Genomic DNA, 26,169 nt, shown 5'->3' on the forward strand with positions numbered 1-26,169 from the left:
ACTTCCGTATAAAATTCAGCTTTTCATCCCATCACTTCAAAATATATCATTGATGGAATAACTTTATATTTCCAACAATGCCCATTTTCAAACTCAGAATTTCGCTTTCCCTTTTGGATTTTACGATTGTTCTTATTTGCGAGTTTTCCTGAGGGATTTTATGTCGTCGGGACTGGCTGAGACTGACAGATCGTATTGGATCTTGGGCCTTCAATAAAGTAGCTGTTTTGGTGGTTTTGGATTCTGTGAATTCATTTCTGTCATCGTTGAAGATTGGATGTTTTGTTCCTAGTTCAGGCAGTTGCTCTGCTTTTGACGTGCTTGTTATTCGTAAATCGGACACTGAGTCACCTCTTCGGTCACTATGTTGTTTGGTAATACCATAGAATCGAATAGAAATCGAACTTCCGTATAAAATTCAGCTTTTCATCGCATCACTTCAAAATATATCATTGATGGAATAACTTAATATTTTCAACAATGCCCATTTTCCCCCGGTCACATTGTCTTGGTGGTGGAAGTGTTCCCTCTGGACATTTTGAAATTAACTTTCTTTTCATTTGAGTTTTGGCCTGTCTGTTGCTTACAAAAACGAGTGCCCTAATCCATACATGCTGTCTGATGCTTCATCGATTGAAAATTCATTGCGCTTCAGACTGCTCTGCTGAGTACACATATTAGGTGTTTTTACTTTTATTAACAATTATTGTTTATGCAAAATATATAATGCGATTGATTTTTCTAGTGTTGTTGGTGAGTCAGGAAAAAAATGGCCTCCCACATCGTCGGATATCCTCGCATGGGCCCAAAGAGAGAGCTGAAGTTTGCTTTGGAATCTTTCTGGGATGGGAACAGCAGTGCCGATGACTTGAAAAAGGTGGCAGCTGATCTGAGAGAATCCATCTGGAAGCAGATGGCTAGTGCTGGAATCAAGCACATTCCCAGCAACACATTTTCTTACTATGATCAAGTGCTTGACACAACAGCGATGCTTGGAGCTGTTCCCCCCAGATATGGTTGGACTGGTGGTGAGATCGGATTTGACACTTACTTCTCCATGGCCAGAGGAAATGCCTCTGTACCTGCTATGGAGATGACCAAGTGGTTTGACACCAACTAGTAAGTAATCAGCCCTAATCACATACTTCAATTTTGAGAATTGACACCTCTGCTGATTTATTCTTGATGTGTTGATGCAGCCACTTCATTGTCCCCGAGTTGGGGCCTCATATCAAGTTTTCTTATGCTTCTCAAAAGGCAGTGGACGAGTACAAGGAAGCTAAGGGGGTATGTGAACTGGAGCATTCTTCCATCCTTTGCTTTGTCCATTTTCTTGAGTTAATAATTGAGATCTCAGTAACTTGAAATTGACATATTTTGATAATTCACAACAGCATAGGAGTATTTTGTGTCTCTGGTGCAAGACTGTAGGTATAATGTGGCTCATATGTTTGCCTAGGTCCAATTTAGAATATAAAAAAATGAAATTTTCTTTTGAAATTGAATCCTTCTGAATATTCAAAATTTTACAAGCCTATACCGTCAAGGAACTGATTTCAAAATTACAAGTTTTCTGGATAACTGCTGCTCCATTCTAATCAGTTATAAGACAGAAGTAAAGTGATCGGTTATGGATGAGGACTATTTGAATTGCAAATTACCTCTGGTTATGTCATTTTGTCCTTGCAGCATTTTCCTAAGAGTTGGTATCCTGCGCTAAGGACATTCTGTCATAGACTTTATTGCTCTGGTTAGCGACCTTCAGTTTATTAAATAAGATATTTTCTTGTTTCGTGCAGCATGGAGTAGATACCGTTCCAGTACTTATTGGCCCGGTTTCCTACTTATTGCTCTCAAAACCCACAAAGGGAGTAGAGAAATCATTTGATCTCCTCTCCCTCCTGGACAAAATCCTTCCAATCTACCAGTAAGAGACTCGAATGACTATAGAGTTCCTCTGATCAGTTATTTGTGTATCCCGATGCTATAATGATATAAATGCAGGGAAGTTGTAGTGGAGTTGAAGGCAGCTGGTGCATCATGGATTCAGTTTGATGAGCCCACCCTTGTGCAGGATCTTGAATCTCACCAATTGCAAGCATTCACCACTGCCTACTCTCAGCTAGAATCATCCCTTTCTGGCCTCAATGTTCTCATTCAGACTTACTTTGCCAATGTTCCTCCTGAGCCATTTAAAACACTTACTACTCTGAAGGGTGCTACTGCCTTTGGGTTTGATTTGGTTCGTGGAACAAAAACCCTTGACTTGATCAAGGGTGGTTTGCCAGAGGGTAAATACCTGTTTGCTGGTGTGGTTGATGGAAGAAACATCTGGGCCAATGATCTCGCAACATCTCTTAGCATCTTGGAGACCCTTGAGGGCACTGTGGGGAAAGGTATATATGATTCTTCGCTCATAACATTGCATGGTTGTATATGTCAAATCCTTGCAGATAGTCCATTCTAATTGTAATTCTGTTGGGCAGATAAGCTTGTAGTCTCTACATCTTGCTCGCTTCTCCACACCGCTGTTGACCTCGTTAATGAGACCAAGTTGGACGATGAACTCAAATCATGGCTAGCATTTGCCGCTCAAAAAGTTGTTGAAGTGAATGCCTTGGCGAAGGCATTGGCTGGTCAGAAGGATGAGGTAGACTTTTTTGCTTCATGTGATAGAATGTATTTTCTTTGTTGGCGTTTGTAGGTCAAAAAATAAGCTTTAGAGTCTGGTGGCCTTCCTGATCTATGAGCTTGCTTCATGGTAATTTGCGATTACCCATGTGTGAATGCCACATTGCTCACTGTTATTGGTTCAATTTCAGGAATTCTTCTCTGCTAATGCTGCTGCTCAGGCTTCAAGGAAGTCCTCCCCAGTGGTCACCAATGTAGCCGTTCAAAAAGCCGTAAGTGAAGAGCTCATTCCTTAAATCTTTTTAAGTTGTGATCTAACCGTTTTGTTCTTACCAAGCACTTGTTTCTATTTTCACAGACTGCTAATTTGAAGAAGGGTCCTTACCCAAGCCGGCCTACAAATGTCAGTGCCAGACTGGATGCTCAACAGAAGAAGCTTAACCTGCCAGTCTTGCCTACCACCACTATTGGTTCTTTCCCTCAAACAATTGAACTCAGAAGAGTGCGCCGTGAATATAAGGCTAATAAGTATGGAATTCTGATAATTTTTGTTCGTGTTCCTTGATGTCTTGTCCATTTATCTCCCATATATTCTGATGATGCTTTTGCTACAGGATCTCTGAGGAAGATTACGTTAAGGTTATCAAGGAGGAAATCAGCAAAGTTGTCAAGATCCAGGAAGAGCTTGATATTGATGTCCTGGTTCACGGAGGGCCTGAGGTAATATCTGACTTGACTAGCTGATTAAACTGATGTATCGAGAGATTATGTCAGGCATTGAAGATCTCCGTATCCTAAACTAGTTCTGGCTTGTTTTCTTTTCAGAGAAATGATATGGTTGAGTACTTCGGAGAGCAATTGTCCGGTTTTGCCTTCACCGTTAATGGGTGGGTTCAATCATATGGATCTCGCTGCGTGAAGCCACCAATCATCTACGGTGATGTGAGCCGCCCCAATCCGATGACCGTCTTCTGGTCCAGTGCGGCTCAGAGCATGACTGCTCGCCCAATGAAGGGAATGCTCACGGGTCCACTGACCATTCTGAACTTGTCTTTTGTCCGAAATTACCAGCCCAGGTGATACTGGAAACCAACAAGAGGGAATCTCATTAGTTGATCTTGGTGGTAGTCTTAGTGAAACTAACTACTAACATGAGACCTATATGGCTATTCCCCAGATTTACAACCTGCTATCAGATTGCTTTGGCCATTAAGGATGAAGTAGAGGATCTTGAGAAAGCTGGCATCAATGTCGTCCAAATTGACGATCCCGGTTTGTGGGAGAGTTTACCTTTTAGGAAGGTGGAGCAAGCTGCCTACTTGCATTGGGCAGTTGACTGCGTCAGAATCACAAACTGCGGTGTCAAGGACACTACCCAGGTTATATACTAATCTTGTACTTTCTCATTCTTTCCTTCTCAGTTATGTGGAATTTAATTTGTCCACAAGCTCATATCAATGTCCGTTATTTCCCAATAACTGCAGATCCACACCCACATATGCTATTCCAACGTCAATGACATTATCCACTCCATCGTCGACATGGATGCCGATGTCATCACCATCGAGAACTCCAGCTCTCACAAGAAGCTCTTCCCTGTTTTCCACCAGGGAGTGAAGTACGGTGCCGGAATCGGCCCCGGCGTCTTTGACATTCAGAGTCCAGGAATACCGTCAACCGAGGAGATGGCGGACAGAATCAACAAGATGCTGCTAGTGTTGGGGCCTAGTGAGTTGTGGGTGAACCCAGGCTGTGGTCTTGAGACTCGCAAGCATACTGAAGTGAAGCTAGCCCTGCAGAACATGGTGGCTGCTGCCAAGCAGATCCGCACCCTGCTTGCCGATGCCAACGCCGATTCCGAATGGCGCAGGGTTATAGGGTACGCCAGACTCCTCTCGCTTAATCAGTGATATTTTTGGCTTAGCAAGGATGCCAACATCCAAGACCTGTGACATTTTAGGGAATGGGTTCTACAATTTGACAGCTCCTCTACTTAATCCACGCCATATATTTTCTGAATAATTACAGCCCAGTCGGCAAGAAAGATATTCGAGGGTGGGGGTTTTTTACTCTCAACTCATCCAAATGACAGTTGAGATAGAATTCTGTTGTTGTTGTAACTTATCACAAGGAACACACGCCGTGTTTATTGGTGCACCTTTATGATTAGTGAGATATTTTAAATGGTTCACCTCACAACATTTAAATTTTTTAAGTGCTTGCTTTTGTTTGACAAGAATTTGTTCAACAGAGCAGCCCAACCAAAAGCTGCTACAATGCCAGAATCTAATCCAATAGTTTGCCCTTCCGGAACAATAGGACGGCACCACGTCACCTGTGGCAAAAGCTGTAAAAAAATTTCAAAAACCCTTTCGGTCTCCTTCTCAGCTCCGGCTGCATCTGCTCAGCTCCCTCTCTCTGTCCGGCGGCGTCTCCTCAACTCCCTCTCTCTCTCTCTCTCAAGGCTCCACCCGCCCAATTCCCCTCCCCTACATTACATCTCTTCTTCCCCTCCCTCTTCCCCCCCCCCTCTCTCTCTCTCTCTTTATATATATATATATATATTTTTTTTTTTTTTCTGTGCCTGTGTTTTCTCTCCGGGAAAGATCATGGGAGGGATGACCTCTACTTCACAGTTCCGATCTTCTTCAGGTGCCCTATCTCCCTAGACGTGAGGAAGTCGCCGGTCCGGTGAGCCTCTGCACTGGCGTCACCTACGATCGTTCCAGCATCCAGCGGTGGCTCGATGGCGGCAAGAACACGTGTCCGGCGACGATGCAGGTCCTCCAAACCAGAGACTTGGTCCCCAACCACACTCTCCAGCGCCTCATCCAGCTCTGGTCCGATTCCGTCAAGTCCCGTCCTTCTCCGATTACTCCCGGCCAAGCTCGAGAACTCGTCGCCCAAAGAGAGAGGGTGACCGGAGGCGCCGCCGCTGCCGGAGCTGAGGAGACGCAATATATATATAGTAATAAAAACAAAATAAAACCCAACATCAACAAAGGGCCTAGCAAAACTTAACCTCAGCCCATCACAAACACTCCCATGAGGCCCAATTAAAGGCCTCCAAACCCGACAAACAAAAGAAACCCCAAAACATTAAAGACCTCAATGGAGGCCCATTCATTCCCCCTCGGGTTACTAACATTTTTTTATCCATGGGTTTACATTTTTTTTTTTTTTTGTTACGCCAAATTTGGACGACGAACATTAAATATCATAATTAAATTGTATTTAGATTTTTTTTTTATAATTTAAGATCACGTTTGGTTTCAATGGGGAGTAATTGAATGAGAATGGGAATAAGAATAGAAATGGAAATAAGATTTCTTCCAAATGACATTTGGTTACTATATATGAAGAAATGGAATGGTCCATTTTTTGTGACGAAATGTTATTATATTCAATAACTATATGATTTTTTAATCAATATATTGAAATGAAAATAAAAACAATTCCATCATCAATAACTATATGATTTTTTGGAATTAAATGTCATTTTAATCAATTGATTATTTTTCATTCCATAAAAAATAAAGGTGACTACCAAACGAATTGATGATGGAATTGATAGTCATTCTATTCTATTCTATTCCCATTCTCTTTCCTTTTTCATTTAAAATCATTCCATCTAACCAAATATGACCTAAATAATTCATACAGAAATCTCAAATTATTTAAAAATGACTTTAGAAATCTTTATATTTTATTTATTTTTACCCAGAAACCCATTTCATTAAGAACTACATTATTTAAGTCTTAACTAGGGGGTGACTTGTGTTATTTATATGCAAATAAAAAATTAAAATATTTCAAACAAATATTTATTTGGTATTGCTTGATAATTATATTTTAGTTTTTATATTTTTTAGATGAAATTTAAATATGAAAAGGCTTTTCGTGCAATGGTAAAAATATTTTTAAATTTAATGTATTAAACTCTAATAACTTATATTTAATTAATATAAAAATAAAAACTTGTAGATGAGGACAGATACAATATAAAGAGGAAAATAATGTGTATTTATGGACTAAAACATTTCATTTAACCTATATATATAATAAGGGGTAGATTTGTTGATAGGCTCATCTCGTCAAAGCCCACTAATTCCTCCCCTCTATTTTAATCAATGTCTTTTAATCCTGGTTAAGGATTAATTATTTCGTGTATTTATTTTTTAAGTAATATATATTAACTGGTGTTAAAATAATAATTGTATTTATTACAAGAAATTCAAAACTTAACAGAATATATATTCTTAAGTCTAAAAATTAAGATGTATAATAACTAGATAAATAAATATACTTAGAAGGTATTTGTTAACCAAGATAAGAGAGGAAAATGGTTAGATATGAAAAGCATTCCGAATGTTTGATTTTTTCAATATATTTGTTAAATTTATCCGATGATCATTGAAAAAGAAGTCACGTGACTTCTTATCTTGATTTTTCAAGATATGCTTATCTCTCCCCTCTCAAAATAAGTACATATTGGTTTTTATAGATAAGAAAAAAATGATATTTGTGTCCTATAATGTATGTTAAAAAATTTAACAAATAATTTGATAAAAATATTGAAATGCTTCTCAATATTATCTTAACTATTCCATATCTTGGTTTAAAAAGTATTTCAACTTTATCTTCATACTATCTTATCTTATTCATTTTAATAAACATTACCTTAATATATACTCGACCGGCTAGTCCTTACAAATCCCTTTATACATAAAGAGTGAAGAGTAGCAGAACTAATGGAAAAAACAAAGAGGGCAAATATTGGGTTATCAGAAAGCAAATTGGGCCAAAATTGGATTAATTATTTGTTATGTCCTTACAAATCCCTTTATACATAAAGAGTAAAGAGTAGCAGAACTAATGGAAAAAACAAAGAGGGCAAATATTGGGTTATCAGAAAGCAAATTGGGCCAAAATTGGATTAATTATTTGTTATGCTTACATGTTTTTCTCTGTTAGAACAACTAAAATTGTCTTTCTCATAATTCCAAATGGGATTGTTCTTGGTATCGATGCATTTTTTTAAATTAGCTTATTACATAAGGTGTCCTTTTAATAATTAAAAAAATAAGATATTTAAGTTTTGATTATTCAAAATTAGTATTTTAATTATTAAAAATTATTATTTTAAGTCATATTTTTGTGACAAAATATTAACATATGTATGAATACACTCGTTTTTACAAGTGACACGTCATATAAATGACTAGTTAACAATATTTGAACATGCTAACTTGATTGTTGTGCTTCTTCAACAATTAAAATGTATGACATTTGATCCTGAATATACAAAAAGATCAAGATTTCATATTTTAATTATTAAAAATTAATATTTTAAATCCTTATCATTACTAAAAATAAACAAAATTATTATCAACGCTACGTAGAACATACACATAAAAAGAAAAAGGTGCCATATCATAAATGCAATATGCTACTTTCTAAAAATTGGCATATCGATCTCTTATCACATTAATGAGATATATTAGATTAAAATTTATTTTGATAGAAAAATAATCAAATTATCCATAGTTTTACAAAAAAAAACTTAAATCCTAAACACGTAAATCTTTGAATCACTAACCCCAAAAAACATTATATTTTTCTATTCTCAATCACAAAATATAACAGAATTAATCTCCATTTTTCTGTTTGTTGAACTTGATTTTATCACTATCTTGCTCTCTTGTTTATATAATTTCTTGTGTCTTAAAATAAAATTTTAAAATAATAATTTTTAATAATTAAAATACAAAATTTTAACATTTTTATATATTATTATAGATCAAACATTATATTTTTCAATTATTATAAGAATATAACAAAACAGTCAACCTATACTACTGTCAACTAATTATCCACGTGAGATGTCACTTAGAGAAATGAATGCGTGCATGGCGTTCCATAATAATAAAAATTTAAAATAATAATTTTTAATAATTAAATTATCAAATTTTAAGGCATATATTAAGCCTTAAAAATTTTGTATGTGGTGATGGTTGGCTATGTACAAAATACATTATCCGCATGATCTCGTGAGTCCTTGACAATTAATATGACGAAGAACATGTGTGTGAATGTGTATGTTACTTTATTGAGGGGAGAGATGCTATGTTGCCGGGCGGGCAACGTAGTATTTGCCCGCCAGTGAGGGGGCGCGGGCCCCATGCACGTGGGGCCCGCCTGTAGGTATATAAAACTTCACGGCCCTTTATGTCAAAATCATGGGGGAATATTACTTTTGATTCTCAAATAAAATACGTAGGCTGAGTGTCTCTCTCTCTCTCTCTCTTTCTCTCTCTCTATATATATATGTGTGTGTGAGAGAGGATGAAGTGGTGTGTACGTATTTCACGTTGTCTTTTTCTTTTTTTCATTAGATTTGAATTTTTCTATAACAGTTACAAGTTAGGTTTGAATGTGAGAGTGAAAATTTCTAAACGAGTCATAATTTTGGCTTAAGTATCTCTTTGACTATGAAGTTGCGTTTGATGGGAGTAAAAAATAAGGGTGAAATTTATTTTTTATCTAAATTCTAAAAAATTTTATCAAATAATTTTTTTTTATGAAATTTGAATTTCATCTTAGTTCAAAAAATGAAAATTTTTCTTGAAATCAAGAAATTAAAATTCTTAAGAGATGGAGTAAGAATTGAAATTTCATAAAATTAAAATTCTATCTCATTTTTCACACTCCAATCAAACCCACACTAATATTAATTATCTTTGCATTTATTGAAGTGAGGTGTCGCTCATTGCCTCATTGGGTCACTTTAAAAGTAATAATATAACAAATAATAATCTCATTCAATAAGATTTTAGGTTGAGCTTCTTCTTGTCCCTCTCCCACAAGAAGAGCTCCATTCTACTCCACTATATACTAATGGGAAATTCTATTTGTAATCATAGTTTTTGCTTTTCGTAACCCACTTTTAATATTCCTAAAATATCCTTAGATGAAAACTCATATTTGTCCTTCATTTAAATCGTTGACGATCAATCACTCATCATTACTTCTCAAGCGCGTGTACCCACTTTCTCACCCACCATCGCCACAGCCATTTTATTCTATTATTCAAATAACAACAGTTATAGTAGATCGATATAAGACAACAAAAAATTATTAATATTTTTAAAAATTAAAATAATTTCTCAATATTATCAAATAACATGCATCTATATAATTTATTTTTAAAAATAACATGATTTATAACATCGATCACTAGTTAAATCACATAATTTACATACACAATAGATGAATTAAAAAAACAAGATTAATTAAAAAAATAAAAAATACCTTTCGAGAGTGCCTTCAACCCTCGAACCCTGGGGTTTGGGGCATCCCCAACCCCTGAATCCCCAAAATTGTCTGAAGCCCCAAACCCCAAGGTTCGGGGCCTGGGGGATGCCCTGAACCTTGGGGTTCGGGCAATTTGGGGTTTCCCGAACCTCGAGATTTGGGGCATTTCTCAGCTCCCGAACCCCAAAATTCGGGAGGTTCAAGGAACTCTGAATCCATGAATTCAAAGAAAATGAATTCTCTTAAATCCTGAGATTCGGGAGAATTTAATTCTCCTGAACCTCAAGGTTCGGGAGAATATATATATATATTTATATATTATAATATATATATATATAAAATAGTTTATGTAATATAATTATGTATAATTATATATATAATTATAACTATACATATTATACATATAATATGTATATATATATTGTTATAATATGTATGTATATATAATTATAATATTGTAAATACTATGAGAATGATTTCATAATACATAGCCATACATATATATGTTGTGTTTTTTTCGAATTCATTGGTTTAATTCATCCGTAGTATGTAAATTATGTTATTGAACTAGTAATTGATATTATAAATTATGTTATTTTTAAATATAAATTATATAGATGCATGCTATTTGATAATATTGAAAAATTATTTTAATTTTTAAAAATATTAATAATTTTCTGATGTCTTATATTCATTTAGCTATAGTTATCACTATTTGAATAATAGAGTGGGTTTGCTGTACGTGGATGTATTTTTTGAGGGATGGGTATTTGGGAGTATATTTGAAATATGAATGGTTACAAAAAAAAATCATTCTAATTATAAATAATAAAAATAAAAATTTTACTTACGTTTGATTACAAAAATTAAAAATTATAGTTACAAATAGAATTTTGCTATACTAATGCCTAGATCCTCTTTCATGCTCTCTTTATAAGACATTATTACTACACGTGGGATCGGATCGGGTGGTATGTTCAATCACATCACATGGGCGTTATTTATGGAACAGGAAGAAAGTGATAGAAACTGACATTCACATTTGCACGGTTGTTGGACCAACGCAGTTGAAATTTCTAACCCTTGACTGAAAACGTTGGTGAGGTCGTCGTCAAGCTTGGTTTTTCGTCTTTGAGTATGTATGGTAAATTTATTTTACTTATACCATTATCATATATAATTAAGTATATAAAAAAATTTTAAGAAATTAGAAATACTATTGAAACTTGGTAGAGAATATTTTAAATTCTATCAACTTGCATTTAATTAATACAACTATTAAGAGCTATAATGAATGAATTTTATCAACTTTATACAACACAGATCAATTTTGTTAAATTCTTACTAACTCAATCTCATGATGGGGCAAGCCAAAACTCACTCCTTTTTAGAAAGAAAAAATCATAAAAAAAATTTTTACGTCTACAGTGAGTTGCATTAAGACCAAATCAATCGGCTACAGTTGAACTTAATTAGCATTATTATTAATTTAAGATTTGGAAAGCTAATTAATTAGCAAAGTGATCAATTATCAAATCAAATGTAAAATCTAAATGCAATGACATTTGGAACCATTGGTCATTGGGTAAGGGCTGAAAAGCATTAATAAAGGTTACGTTTTGTTTGGCATACGTGCGTGCAGGCTGCAGGGTGGGCCCGCTGTTTCGAACACCATTCCACCCACCTGACCTGCTCACCGAACAAATCCTAGCAATAAAAAGGTCATCATTGGCTATGACTTCAGAATGGAATAGAATTTTGATTTTGTCTAAGATTTTTTCAGCCATCAGTTCTGATCCTCTTTTTCCTTTATTTGTTTTACCCTATTTGCCTTCAGTTTAGGGCCCAGTTTAAATTATTGGGCTTATGACGCGGCTCTATTACTATAAAATAGTTTGTCAAGTTAAATAATTTATTTTTAAGTATAAATAAAAATAAAACCGCATAAATTAATAGTCATGGTAGGCCGCCCCCCGCCCAGCCCCCCCTTCTTGGAAAGGGCTAATGCTTTTGGTACTGCCACACACCCAAAAAGTACGGTACCCGGCGGGGGCCTACTTTACTATTTTGCCACCAACCACCACCCCATATGCTTCATACTCTTCCAATTTCTTTCGTTATTTTCAACCGCCAGCGGAGCACCTACGGAACAAGCTCAACATAGCCTATCTATTATCTATTTATTATTCGATCAAGATATAAAATAATTAAAATTAAATTAAAAAATATTTATTGAATATTTTAAAATACACTAAAAGGTACATTTATCATTTTTTTCTCACTGTAAAATCAAAATAAATTTATTCAAAATAAATAAATAAATAAATCTAAAAAAACTCAAATAAGAAGTCGCGTAATTTTTTTTTATTATTAGTCAAATAAATATATTAAAAAAATAAAAATTTAAAATATTTTACATATATTATATTTTTTAATCTATATCTTAGTAACATTATCTTAAAAAACTCACATCGTATATCTTAGCAACACTATATTAAAAAACTCACATTATACTTCTAATACAATAATCCCAAGGGCATGTTTTTAACGTTCTAAAGACTATCTGAATGTATAATGATTAAATGATTTTTATATAATATTTATTTTATTATCCATGAAACTTCCATATTTCATAATATATTTTTTATACTATATAAAATACCCATAAATGCTAATGTTTTAGGTATCATACAATTTTATGTGTGATTGAAATTAGTTTCTAAGTTTGTCACTAACTTTTTATTTTTCTTTTTCCCCAAAGGAGTGACGGGACGTTCCATGCATTGCAATTTCTTATAAATAAAAAAAATATATAGTTGACCAATTAAATATTTTATTTTAAATCTGAGATTTAGAACACAAAAACTATAAAACTTATAATTCATGCTATGCAAAACACCCTCTTAGCCTTAGTTTGTGAAATGGTAGTGTATAATTGGCAAGTCTGATTTTAATATTGTTTTTAGTATTTAATTTTTGCTTCTTTTTTTTTTTTGAAAAAACATATAAAATTATGTTTGGTTAAAAACATATAAAGTTATTGTTTGGCTAAGTTCTGAGGTGGTGACAGAAAATTTGAAGGTTTAATTGCCCTACCGCTACCTGACCCATTCTCCTAAAAAAAGCCTCGAGAATTAATCAATATGATCAGTCCAAACTAAATAAATTCAATTAGTTCTGTAGACTTGCCCCCCACCCCACCAAACCACGGACTTCCTCTATAAAGACCAATCCAATTCAACAACTCTAAGTCCTGATGATCTTAAACAGATACATTTTTGCAGTTGGTGACAGAAAATTTGAAGGTTGCACAAATACCATTAATTGCCCTACCGCGCTACCTGACCCATTCTCCTAAAAAAAAAAATTTGAGAATTAATCAATATGAGTCCAAACTAAATAAATTAAATTAATCAAAATATATATACTGTTTTAAAAAATATAATTAAATTTAGATTATTTACAAAATTGTCCGCATTATAAATCTGGGTTAATTTGTACCTCAATGATTGCATTTAATTGAGACAAATAAGATTAGTAAAACTGATCAAATTAAGTTGAGTTAGATTTAAGTATAGTTATTTAGTAAATGACTAAACTCCCTTAATTTGGCAAGCTTTAAAATTGAATTTAAGCTCCCTGCAGGCTTAGCTTACACGAGGGAGTTGAGTTAAAACAAAATTCGAAATTACAAAACACCTCCTTAAATGATTTATATAGTTTAGGTTATTCTACGCTAAATTTGTGATTGGGATTGGGATTGGCAGTGGCAGTGGCATTGGGATTGGGATTGGCATTGGCATTGGCAGGCAACCATACATTTCTCCCTTTTTGGTTGTGTGTAGGGCAGCCACATCTTCCCCCCACCAAGCCGCGACCTTCATCCATAAATTACCGAATCCAATTCAACTCGCAACAATAACATTAATTAATTAATGGCTTTAAAGCAAGCAAGAATGTTATCCAAAGACAGAATATATCAACCGTCAAAGTTACTTTGAAGTGTGGAAGTGTTGCACAAAAAGTGAGAAGACAAAACTCACCTGTTTTCTCACTTCTCATTGTGAGTAGTAGTGTGTCCCGGTTGTCGGTTGACCCGGTTGATGGCGGAGGGCAATGGTGGGTGGTGGGCTGGGCCCCGCTGCTCCATCCAAATCCTTTCATCAACTTTTTTTTTTTTTCTTCCGCCCGAAAGGATTGTCGAGATTCTTTCATCATTTAGTTGAGACAAATCAGATAAGTTTAATTATATATATAACTGTCTGGTAAATTGGTCAAATTAAGTTGACATAAGATTTAACTATAATTATATATATTTAGTAAATGACTAAACTCACTTAATTTGGCAAACTTTGAAATTGAATTTAAACTGCCAGGCTTAGCTTACACAAGGGAGTTGAGTTAAAAAAAGAAATGAAATTACAAGACATCTCCTTAAATGATTTAGTTTATTCTACGCTAAATTTGTGATTCACAGTGAGTCTCAGATTTGTATGGAGCCTACTCTGAATTTTTTTTTTTCTATAAATAAAAATTTTATAAAATAAAAACCACCCCAAAGACCAATCCAATTTTATAAAATAAAAACCACCACCCCAAAGCCAATGCAAACAAAAACCAGGACATACTCCACACCACCAAAAACCAGCCTACAAACAAGCCTACTCTCATATTTGCCGAGCCGAGACGAGCCGAGCTCGGCTGTACACTTGCCCCCGCCAAGCCACGGATTTCCTCTATAAAGACCAATCCAATTCAACAACTCCTGCCCATCTTCTGCGCATCTCTCTCTCTCTGGGTTTCTAATTCTTGAAGGTTAAGACCGGCTCTCACTCGCTGGATTTTCCTTCACTCGCATACATCTCTTCTACTCTCTCTCCGTGGGTTTCTTATTCTTGAAGGTAAGACCGGCTCCGGCTCTCACTCCCTCGATTCTCCTTCACTCGCATACATCTCTTGTACATGCTTTCTCACGTATTCTCGTCTGATATGTTCTCTTTCAAACTCAGAATTGTGCTTTCCCTGTTGGATTTTACTATTGTTCTTGTTTTTGAGTTTCACGGTTGGATTTTATGGTTTTGGGGCTGACTGAGACCGACAGATCTTACACATCGTATTGGATCTTGGGCCCTAGTAAAGTAGCTGTTTTGGTGGTTTTGGATTCTGTGAATTCATTCTGTCATCATTGATGATCGGATGTTTTGTTCCTATAGTTCAGGCAGTTGATGGTCTTGGGCCTTCAGCTCTCATTGTGCTCAGACTGTTCTGCTGATTACACATATTAGCTGTTTTTACTTTTATTAACAATTATTGTTTATGTAAATTATATAATAACCCGATTGATTTTTCTAGTGTTGTTGGTGATCCAGGAAAAATGGCCTCCCACATCGTCGGATATCCTCGCATGGGCCCAAAGAGAGAGCTGAAGTTTGCTTTGGAATCTTTCTGGGATGGGAAGAGCAGTGCCGATGACTTGAAAAAGGTGGCAGCTGATCTAAGAGAATCCATCTGGAAGCAGATGGCTACTGCTGGAATCAAGTACATTCCCAGCAACACATTCTCTTACTATGATCAGGTGCTTGACACAACAGCGATGCTTGGAGCTGTTCCCCCCCGATATAATTGGACTGGTGGTGAGATCGGATTTGACACTTACTTCTCCATGGCCAGAGGAAATGCCTCTGTACCTGCTATGGAGATGACCAAGTGGTTTGACACCAACTAGTAAGTAATCAGCCCTAATCACATACTTCAATTTTGAGAATTGACACCTCTGCTGATGATTTATTCTTGATGGGTTGATGCAGCCACTTCATTGTCCCCGAGTTGGGGCCTCATGTCAAGTTTTCTTACGCTTCTCACAAGGCAGTGGATGAGTACAAGGAAGCCAAGGGGGTATGTGAACTGGAGCATTCTTCCATCCTTTGCTTTGCCCAATTTCTTGAGTTAATAATTGAGATTTCAGTAACTACTTGAAATTGATATGTTTTGGTAATTCACAACATTTTGTGTCTCTGGTGCAAGACTGTAGGTATAATGTGGCTCATATGTTTGCCTAGGTCCAATTTAGAATAATAAAAATGAAATTTTCTTTTGAAATTGAATCCTTCTGAATATTCAAAATTTCATAAGCCTATACTGTTAAGGAACTGATTTCAAATTACAAGTTTTCTGGATAACTGCTGCTCCATTCTAATCAGTTGACAGAAGTAAAGTGATCGGATATGGATGAGTCCCATTTGAATTGCAAATTACCGCTGGTTATGTCATTTTGTCCTTGCAGCATTTTCATAAGAGTTGGTATCCTGTGCTAAGGGCTCTCTGTCACAGACTTTATTACTCTGGTTAGCTACCGTCAGTTTATTAAATAAGATATTTTCTTGTTTCGTGCAGCATGGAGTAGATACTGTTCCAGTACTTATTGGCCCCGTTTCCTACTTATTGCTCTCAAAACCTGCAAAGGGAGTAGAGAAATCATTTGATCTCCTCTCCCTCCTGGGCAAAATCCTTCCAATCTACCAGTAAGAGACTCAAATGACTGTATAGAGTTCCTCTGATCAGTTATTTGTATATCCCGATGCTATATTGATATAATCTTGCAAAAATTCCTATGCAGGGAAGTTGTAGCGGAGTTGAAGGCAGCTGGTGCATCATGGATTCAGTTTGATGAGCCCACCCTTGTGAAGGATCTTGAATCTCACCAATTGCAAGCATTCACCACTGCCTACTCTCAGCTAGAATCATCCCTTTCTGGCCTGAATGTTCTCGTTGAAACTTACTTCGCCAATGTTCCTCCTGAGGCATTTAAAACCCTTACTACTCTGAAGGGTGTTACTGCCTTTGGTTTGGATTTGGTTCGTGGAACAAAAACTCTTGACTTGATCAAGGGTGGTTTGCCAGAGGGTAAATACCTGTTTGCTGGTGTGGTTGATGGAAGAAACATCTGGGCCAATGATTTCGCTACATCTCTTAGCATCTTGGAATCCCTTGAGGGCACTGTGGGGAAAGGTATCATTCTTCGCTCATAACATTGCATGGTTGTAAATGTCAAATCCTTGCAGATAGTTCATTCTAATTGTAATTCTGTTGGGCAGATAAGCTTGTTGTCTCTACATCTTGCTCACTTCTCCACACCGCTGTTGATCTTGTTAATGAGACCAAGCTGGACGATGAACTCAAACCATGGCTAGCATTTGCCGCTCAAAAAGTTGTTGAAGTGAATGCCTTGGCGAAGGCATTGGCTGGTCAGAAGGATGAGGTATACTTTTTTGCTTCATGTTATAGAATGTATTTCTTTGTTGGCGTTTGTAAGTCAAAAAGAAGCTTTAGAGGCTGGTGGCCTTCCTGATCTATGGGCTTGCTTCATGGTAGTTTGCGATTACCCATGATCTATTGCTCACTGTTATTAGCTCAATTTCAGGAATTCTTCTCTGCTAATTCTGCTGCTCAGGCTTCAAGGAAGTCCTCCCCAATGGTCACCAATGAAGCCGTTCAAAAAGTCGTAAGTGAAGAGCTCATTCCTTAAAATCTTTTTAAGTTCTGATCTGCATAAACCATTTTGTTCTTACCAAGCACTTGTTTCTATTTTCACAGACTGCTGATTTGAAGAAGGGTCCTTACCCAAGCCGGCCTACAAATGTCAGTGCCAGACTGGATGCTCAACAGAAGAAGCTTAACCTGCCAGTCTTGCCTACCACCACTATTGGTTCTTTCCCCCAAACAATTGAACTCAGAAGACTGCGCCGTGAATATAAGGCTAAGAAGTACGGAATTCTGATAATTTTTCTTCGTGTTCCTTGATGTCTTGTCCATTTATCTCCCATATATTCTTATGATGCTTTTGCTACAGGATCTACGAGGAAGATTACGTTAAGGCTATCAAGGAGGAAATCAGCAAAGTTGTCAAAATCCAGGAAGAGCTTGATATTGATGTCTTGGTTCACGGAGGGCCTGAGGTAATATGTGACTTGACTAGCTGATTAAACTGAAGTATCGAGAGATTATGTCAGGCATTGAAGATCTCCGTATCCTAAACTAGTTCTGGCTTGTTTTCTTTTCAGAGAAATGATATGGTTGAGTACTTCGGAGAGCAATTGTCCGGTTTTGCCTTCACCGTTAATGGGTGGGTTCAATCATATGGATCTCGCTGCGTGAAGCCACCAATCATCTACGGTGATGTGAGCCGCCCCAATCCGATGACCGTCTTCTGGTCCAGTGCGGCTCAGAGCATGACTGCTCGCCCAATGAAGGGAATGCTCACGGGTCCACTGACCATTCTGAACTTGTCTTTTGTCCGAAATGACCAGCCCAGGTGATACCGGAAACCAACAAGAGGGAATCTCCTCATTAGTTGATCTTTGTGGTAGTTTTAGTGAAACTAACTACTAACATGAGACCTATATGGCTATTACCCAGATTTACAACCTGCTATCAGATTGCTTTGGCCATTAAGGATGAAGTAGAGGATCTTGAGAAAGCTGGCATCCATGTCGTCCAAATTGATGATCCCGGTTTGTGGGAGGGTTTGCCTTTTAGGAAGTTGGAGCAAACTGCCTACTTGCACTGGGCAGTTGACTGCTTCAGAATCACAAACTGCGGTGTCAAGGACACTACCCAGGTTATATCCTAAGCTTGTACTTTCTCATTCTTTCCTTGTCAGTTATGTGGAATTTAATTTGTCCACAAGCTCATATCAATGTCCGTTATTTCCCAATAACTGCAGATCCACACCCACATATGGTATTCCAACGTCAATGACATTATCCACTCCATCATCGACATGGATGCCGATGTCATCACCATCGAGAACCCCCGCTCTCACGAGAAGCTCCTCTCTGTTTTTCACGAGGGAGTGAAGTACGGTGCCGGAATCGGCCCCGGCGTCTTTGACATTCAGCGTCCGGGAATACCGTCAACCAAGGAGATTGCGGACAGAATCAACAAGATGCTGCTAGTGTTGGCGCCTAATAAGTTGTGGGTGAACCCAGGCTGTAGTCTCGAGACGCGCAAGCATACTGAAGTGAAGCCAGCCCTGCAGAACATGGTGGCTGCTGCCAAGCAGATCCGCACCCTGCTTGTCGATGCCAACGCCAATTCCGAATGGCGCAGGTTTATACGGTACACCAGACTGCCCCTGGCTTAATCAGTGATATTTTTGGCTTAGCAAGGATGCCAACATCCAAGACCTGTGACATTTTAGGGAATGGGTTCTACAATTTGACAGCTCCTCTACTTAATCCACGCCATATATTTTCTGAATAATTACAGCCCAGTCGGCAAGAAAGATATTCGAGGGTGGGGTTTTTTACTTTCAACTCATCCAAATGGCAGTTGAGATAGAATTCTGTTGTCGTTGTTGTAACTTGAACATTTAATTTTTATAAGGGTTTCCTTTTGTTACTCGTGTATCGGTTTTTCAATTTGTTTGACAACATTTTGTTCAATACAGCAACCCAACCAAAAAGCAGCTACAATGCCAGAATCTAATCCAATAGTTTGCTAGGGAATTGTATTGCTATTTTGGTTTTCTATAACACGTGCAATACAAATTATCATAGCCTGTAGAATAAGAAAGACAAGGGAAGCCGTGGGCAGCTCTTGAAGGAGTGGCTCTCTAATTGTTTTAGCCATTGTCTTCTTTGGTAAGAACCTCTCCTTCTTTGGTTAGAGATTTGATCCATATGTTATTTTACAACGATTTTTGTGGTTTTAGCATCTTCCTTATTGTTTTTAGCTGACAAAAATGCAGTAGATCTAACTCTATTTTAATCGGTTTTACAGCTCTTGCACCAGTTGCTCTTCTTCCTTTTTTTTTTATGGCATTCAGTGGATCTAACAAGAGAAAAGAACAGGTATGAATAACTCATGCGTTTTTTTGGTTTGGTTTGGTTGTATCTTATAGGTAATTACTGGTCTTTTTTTATCATAGTAGCCAGCTAGGCAAGAGGAAGAGGAAGAACTTGGTTGTCTCTTGATTAGGTAACTGAAAAACAAGAACTTATTTGAATAGTTTTTCTTTTTTGGGTTAAAACTGATTAAATTTGGAAATCCAGAGCGACAATTACCTAGATGTAAGTATTGAACCTTAGAGGATTTAGTGAACATTTCAAGCCTATAGCCATCTTTCAAAATGGTGAAAAATGTTTGTTGTTCTACTCTCCTCTTATCATGTATTCTCCATTTAATGATGTTATATGATTTTATTACTGTCTTGGAAAACAAACAGTTGTGCTTTCTATTACACTGGACTTGGGGTTTCATTTTTCTGTCAGATCTTACAACTTACTCTCATTTTCATTTTCCGATGTCTCTTATTTATTCATGGGTTGTTTTTTTTTCTTTTTCCCTTATCTTTCGCCCTTACTCTTCAGGGAGCAACGTTGGGGATGTGTTGGCACCTGCCTAAGTGTGTGTCTGATTGCTTGACCTTGATCAAATTATTTAACTATATAGAATCAGTTATGGCTTCCAAGAAGAAACAACTTACTCTCCTTGTCTAGGACTTACTTTTGATTCACTCGTGTATGGGTTTTCCAACCAATATTAGCAACCAATGCCAGAATCTAATCCAATTGTTTCTTCCACTTCCTAGTCTATCAACCTACAATATGATTACCCGTAAAAGGAAAAAAGGGAAAAAGAAAGAGAATGTTTCTGTTATCACGAGAAAATTCTCTAAGAAATCATCCACAGAGGCTCAGAATCAAATATGCAAAAAAAAAACTCAATAAATAGAAAGAGAAATCTAGCTGGGGGATAGAAGCGTAACTGGTAATTAAGAATATTTTAAACTAAACATTACATTTAATTTGTTCATCCATATCTTTGAAAAGCAGTCAAAGAGCAGGGAAAATAGGAAAGTAATCTGATTAAAGTGCAATAATGCTCCAACAGTGACATGGTCCACAACTAAAATATAACCTAACCTACCAGGCAAACAATCATAACCAAACGAAAATGTAGTCCAATCTTGAAGTTGCCATTCTGGAGGTTTATATTCCAAGGAAAACAATGCTTAAATAGGAAAAGAGGAAAAAAGCTCTTTCCCATAAAATTTTGTACTTCTCATAATCACCAATTCTCCAACTTTTGTACCTTGGTGGACATCACTTTCAGTGTTTCTCATCACATCCAGAAAATGCCTATTTTCTACACAAATATCTATTAATTGATTTTCTTCTCACTAAACCAATCAAATCAAAAGATGCATTACTCAGCTTCTTTTTAGAGTGTGAATTCAAGCAATGGAGGCTTCAGAACTAAAAGGCTTCAGAAGATACTCACCACAAACAAATCAAAACTAAGAGGCTTCAGAAGATACTCACCACAAACAAATCAAAACTAAGAGGCTTCAGAAGATACTCACCACAAACAATTTTTGTGAAGTCCACTATCCACAGACAATTATCTGAAAATGTCTCTGGAAGAGTAACCGAACTATTTGGACAATTATCTGCTTCAAGAAGTGGAACAATGCCACCTTCTTTCACCATCTTTATCCATCCATCATCCTTTTTGTTACCAGGGAGGCCATAACCAATCAAAATCACCTGTTCAGCAATAATATGTTACACTACAATTGTATTGAAAAGGACAGATAAATACTACAATTGCTGCTGTTGTTTGGCATAAACTTTTATATTTTCTTTGACATCAATCCAGGTGCCATGAACAAATAGAAAATAATGAACTGCTTCTTATATCCCATTTAGCCAAAAAGAATAGCTAATGCTAATATGGCGAAAACACATCTTTCACAGAAAAGCTCAACATAAATGTACCATAATAGCAATTTGTCTCAGAAGAAAAGCATATTTTGTTTATAGCTAAGCCTCTCCAAGAAATGACTAATTGAAAGAATTCAAACACAATTAGAACACATTCAAAAGGTAGTTTTAGCAGCAATGTTGTAGAGACATCTTTGACACTAAAACCATTGGCTGAAATTTATTGTCTTAGTAAAGATAAAACTTTTTTTTTTTTTTTTCTAGAAATCCATTTATGGAGTTTCCTCCAGTTTTTTCAGCGGCAAATAAAGACAATGATGGAAAAGAAAAAAGTACAAATAAATGCAAAATAATTCTTCACCAAGATCAATTTGTAGTTTTGGGCATTAAAAGTGCAAGAGTATACAAGGACTCCAGCGATGTATTTCAATTATGGCGATTGCTTTGCCATAACAATATTTCTTAAAGTAAAGAAAACTATTATTTTCTTTATAACTAATTGCCAAAGCATCAAATCTGTGAAGAATCACTTCAGACTTGGATGCATTAATGTTCAGAGGTTCAGCAAAGCATTTCTCAGCTGAGGAACCTCGCAAATTAAGGACATTCGTAAAAGGCGGGCTCAAATTTTCAGATTTGATATACCCTAAGAAACGCAAACAAAGGTGCCATGGGATGGCTAGCAATTCTAAAGCAATCTGTTTTTCCCTTCTTGAGCACATGCTTTACCCCAACTAGTTTACACCCAACTGTTTTGCTGTTGTTTTCCTATTCTTTTTTATCTTTTCTTATCTTGTTGGCTCTCCAAAAAAAATTAAAAATCACCATCAAATAGAACAAAATGGGATGCAGTCTCGATGCATCTATCTCTTCAACTGCGCCTTTAAACCCTCATAGTGGGAAAATTTCCTGAGGATGGATATTCTCTCCAAGCAAAAAGGCTCAGGAGAAGACCACTCAAACTACATTTCCTTAAACTTCACTAAATTTTCATCAAAAAGGTAAATGATCAAGCCTCAATCAACATTAAGCTCGAACTCACACTCAAAACAGAGACAAATAACCATACAAATCTCAATGATCTCCCACTCCTATCTCATATAGAGAAACTCTCAATGATATGTAACATTAAATAGAATTTGAACTACTATAGTCACTATAACAACCGTTCATAGAAGATTCCAAAAACAGTAATCAAATGTATGTTAGTCTCGTTTCAAATGTATGTTACCTATGACAGTGCTAGTTAACCGACCAACAACAGTAATCAAATCAATTCACTAAAGTTTTATTTTCATAATACTCTCAATAACTTTAATCCAGAGGTAAGCTCTAGTTCTGTGTTACTGAAGCACTTCCGAAATATTTTGAACATAGTAAGATCAAATCAGCAACTGAATCATCCTGCATTGCTTGACCTCTATTTCCAAGCAACGCACACAGACCACAATAATCAAGGCTTTTAGAGTGAAAATTAAAATCTAAAGTGACTACTATTCCTCATATTTTATTTTATATATAATTTCCAGAGATCTCACAGCGAGCAGACCATTTTTTTTTTTATCGTTGATAACACCATAATTGATGTTTGGTTTTTATCTGTTCAACTATAAAAAGGGAAAATTAGAATGGTATGTTTTCCTTGTATAAATCCCCTCATTGGAAAGAGGGGGGAAAAAAGCTTATTGATGTAATTTATAATAACCATAATTGATGTTTTCTTTTTTTATCTGTTCTTAATAACCATTGCCGAAACAAAGTGGAACTTTAATACTTTATTATCCAAAAATTCACCAAGCAGAAAGCAAGCGGTTGAGCAAGGTAATGACGTGGGCAACTGCTCAGTGGATTTGTTCATTATAATCCTCCAAACGGAATCCTAACCATAACAAAACAAAATTAATTTAAAAAAAAAAAAGGTTTATTATTATCAGAGATGTTCATAAACTTTCTCCAAAGAACAAATAATGAATTCACAGAACAAGCCTCCTCAGACCAACCACCACCCACTAGCATTACCTGTTGCAAGAAGTGGAAGACTACCAGTGAATTTGAAGCAGAATACGAAAGGAACAGATTGATTAAAAAACTAAAAAAAAAAACTGGTGACAAAAGAGAGGATGGTAACTGACCCATAATACCAAACACAAGGTGGGCAGTGCCATCCATCTCTTGAATTCTTGGTCCTCATCGGCGAAACCCAGATCTAGAACGCGTTCCAGAAAGGGCAGAACCAGCCGGTAGTGGGAGACAGGCCCAGTCCTTTCATGGAACCAAAGCCCTAATTAGAGAATCCAAAGTAACCGAAATTGTCCATCTTTCGCGCCTTCGCGGTGCACGTGCAAACAGCCAGGAATTTCGTTACACACATCATATAACTGTTATGATATTCGTGACAATGTAATAATTGCCTGAGGTGAGTACTTTCAGCGATAGGGTGTGGACCTCATGAGGATGGTGGGACCCACAATCCCCCGACCCCTCTACTAATTCACATCGAACAACACAAATGTTGCGATAACAAATCATCTCTCAAAATTTATCTATCTCTCTTATTATATTTTATAACGCTAGGTGATTAAGTTATCTAAATTTAAATTTAAACTAATTCAATAATCAAAACTTAATAATAAATATTACCATTCCTATCCCGAGCGGAGTAACAATTGCCCATTTAATGCCTATTACTCAATTAATTTATATTAAATTTTAAAAAATAAAGTTCTTTTTTATTGCCAAATAAATTTCCAAATTTTAAAATATAATTTTTCCCTCTCAACTATGTATTTTTTCCAGGTTATTGGGAAAAAAATAAAACTATGTTTCTGCCAGCATATTAACCACTCACGCTTCATGTTACTACTTAAATTTTTAAAGAAATAAAAATAACTTAAAAAAACACGACAGATAAAGTAAAATAAAATAAAAATTTATTTTAAAATATATACAGACGGATCCATGCATCTGGAGCGATTTCCTGGTCCAGGCACTCCTCGCCGTGGTTGAGGCTGAGGCTCAGTACCCACTGTGAGTGCAAAATTATGTACTGAGAGCATTATTTATATGGAATTATATTATTATTTAAAAATGGCACCGTACATTACATATCGTAAATCTTTCTGATTGTTAACAAATCACTTTATAGCTCGTATGAGCAGTCCAGTTGGTCAAGAAATGAGACAAAGTGTATTTCGTGGTGAATTTTGAACAAAGACTGAGAATCGAGTCTCGTAAGCGACAATGTGAGATACTTCTCTCCAAAGTGAGAGAGACTCCCTGTGCACGATGAGTCCAGATCTAACCACTGCGTCCAGCTGAATCACCATGATTAACCTCTCCCACATCTTGTCGGACGGATGTGAGGGCGCCCGAGATGAGCGATTTCACCTTTCGGACGAACAAATCACTTGATAGTTTAACATGACTGTCATTAACCAACCTACTACCAGTCCGTATCTCGGAATTTGATGCCGTCCATGACAAATACAGAATCTGTGTCCAGACTCAAAGAGCGTCCAGTCCATGAAAAATATCATCTGTGATTCAAGACAACAACAGGAAAGGATTGTTTATTCATTCTCAGATTTCGAGAAACATTTCCTGGGTCAGTTTTGGATCAATTCATAATTTGCCAAAGCCGGTCATTGTCCACTCAGATTTGGTGGTGGTTGTACATGGCGCCGCCCTGCACTGGATTCCCGATGAAAAGTTTGATGAACCCTATAAATACATTCAAACACCACCCCTTTCTTCTTCATCCATCCACTTTTAACACTTTCAGTTGACCAAGCGTTCAGTGTTTCTCCCCTCCCCCCCCCCCCCCCCCCCTCAGAACAAGCCCTGTTTCAATGGCTGCCACGCCTGTTTTCATCACTATTGCTCTCATTTTTTCCGGCGTTTGTCTCCGGTAAGGATTTCATTGTAGGAGACGAGACGGGTTGGGCGATAAATTTCAATTATCAAACCTGGGCTCAAGGCAAAGATTCCCGGGTTGGAGATAAGCTCAGTGAGTTTCAGGGGTCGCCTACATTTGATTTCATTGTCGTGTTTTCAGTTTTTTGTGTTCGGTTCGAAACATGTTTTCTTTACCTTGGTTTCTGACCAAATCATGCAGTCTTTCAATATCCCGCCGGAGCTCACAACGTTTTCAAGGTGAACGGAACAGCCTTTCAGAACTGCACCAAGCCGCCACTGAAAGAAGCTCTGACATCCGGCAACAACACCATCGTGCTAGCAACTCCCGGCCGGAAGAGGTACCTTTGCGGCATCGGCCAGCACTGCGCTGTTGGCGGCCAGAAGTTGGCCATCACCGTCAACCCAGCGGCGCCACCTCCAAGTGCAGCTCCTTCTCCTTCCCAGAGTTTTGACATCAGCCCTGCTCTGCCTGCCTTGCCTTACACAAATTCAGCAAATGAAATCACTCGAAATGTGTTTTACTAGGCCGTGGCTGTGCTTGCAGTTGCTGTGATGTCAATTCTGGTGGTTTAGAAGATAAAAC

The 26,169-nt window shown here is 36.8% G+C and overlaps 2 protein-coding genes across 7 annotated transcripts in view; one reads left to right on the forward strand and one right to left on the reverse strand.

The window, feature by feature from the left end:
* The window catches only part of LOC127790229 (double-stranded RNA-binding protein 1-like), an 82,900-nt gene that overhangs the window by 45,253 nt on the left and 11,478 nt on the right, over nucleotides 1–26,169 (reverse strand). For all 4 annotated transcript variants that reach the window (XM_052319558.1, XM_052319556.1, XM_052319557.1 and 1 more), the window contains one exon: nucleotides 25,520–26,059. In XM_052319558.1, coding sequence (XP_052175518.1) covers nucleotides 25,902–26,059 — 158 coding nt within the window. In that variant the 3' untranslated portion in view covers nucleotides 25,520–25,901. Of the gene's footprint in view, nucleotides 26,060–26,169 lie in introns of those variants that run through there.
* LOC127790227 (5-methyltetrahydropteroyltriglutamate--homocysteine methyltransferase-like) lies at nucleotides 767–19,344 on the forward strand. 3 transcript variants are annotated; one of them, XM_052319553.1, is made up of 12 exons: nucleotides 14,626–14,846; nucleotides 15,315–15,669; nucleotides 15,753–15,840; nucleotides 16,339–16,466; nucleotides 16,562–16,953; nucleotides 17,040–17,203; nucleotides 17,366–17,446; nucleotides 17,539–17,708; nucleotides 17,795–17,900; nucleotides 18,006–18,256; nucleotides 18,361–18,562; nucleotides 18,668–19,344. In XM_052319553.1, exons 2-12 carry the CDS (start codon nucleotides 15,320–15,322, stop codon nucleotides 19,085–19,087), a joined length of 2,352 nt encoding a protein of 783 aa, XP_052175513.1. In that variant the 5' UTR covers nucleotides 14,626–14,846; nucleotides 15,315–15,319; the 3' UTR covers nucleotides 19,088–19,344. The 3 variants fall into 3 exon arrangements, with proteins under 3 accessions (XP_052175512.1, XP_052175514.1, XP_052175513.1); XM_052319552.1 differs by lacking the exons at nucleotides 14,626–14,846; nucleotides 15,315–15,669; nucleotides 15,753–15,840; ... (7 more) ...; nucleotides 18,361–18,562; nucleotides 18,668–19,344 and adding exons at nucleotides 767–1,119; nucleotides 1,200–1,287; nucleotides 1,800–1,927; ... (6 more) ...; nucleotides 3,809–4,010; nucleotides 4,116–4,768; XM_052319554.1 differs by lacking the exons at nucleotides 14,626–14,846; nucleotides 15,315–15,669 and adding an exon at nucleotides 885–1,119.

This window comes from Diospyros lotus, chromosome 14 (genome assembly GCF_014633365.1).
Source record: "Diospyros lotus cultivar Yz01 chromosome 14, ASM1463336v1, whole genome shotgun sequence".
NCBI classification, from domain to species: domain Eukaryota; kingdom Viridiplantae; phylum Streptophyta; class Magnoliopsida; order Ericales; family Ebenaceae; genus Diospyros; species Diospyros lotus.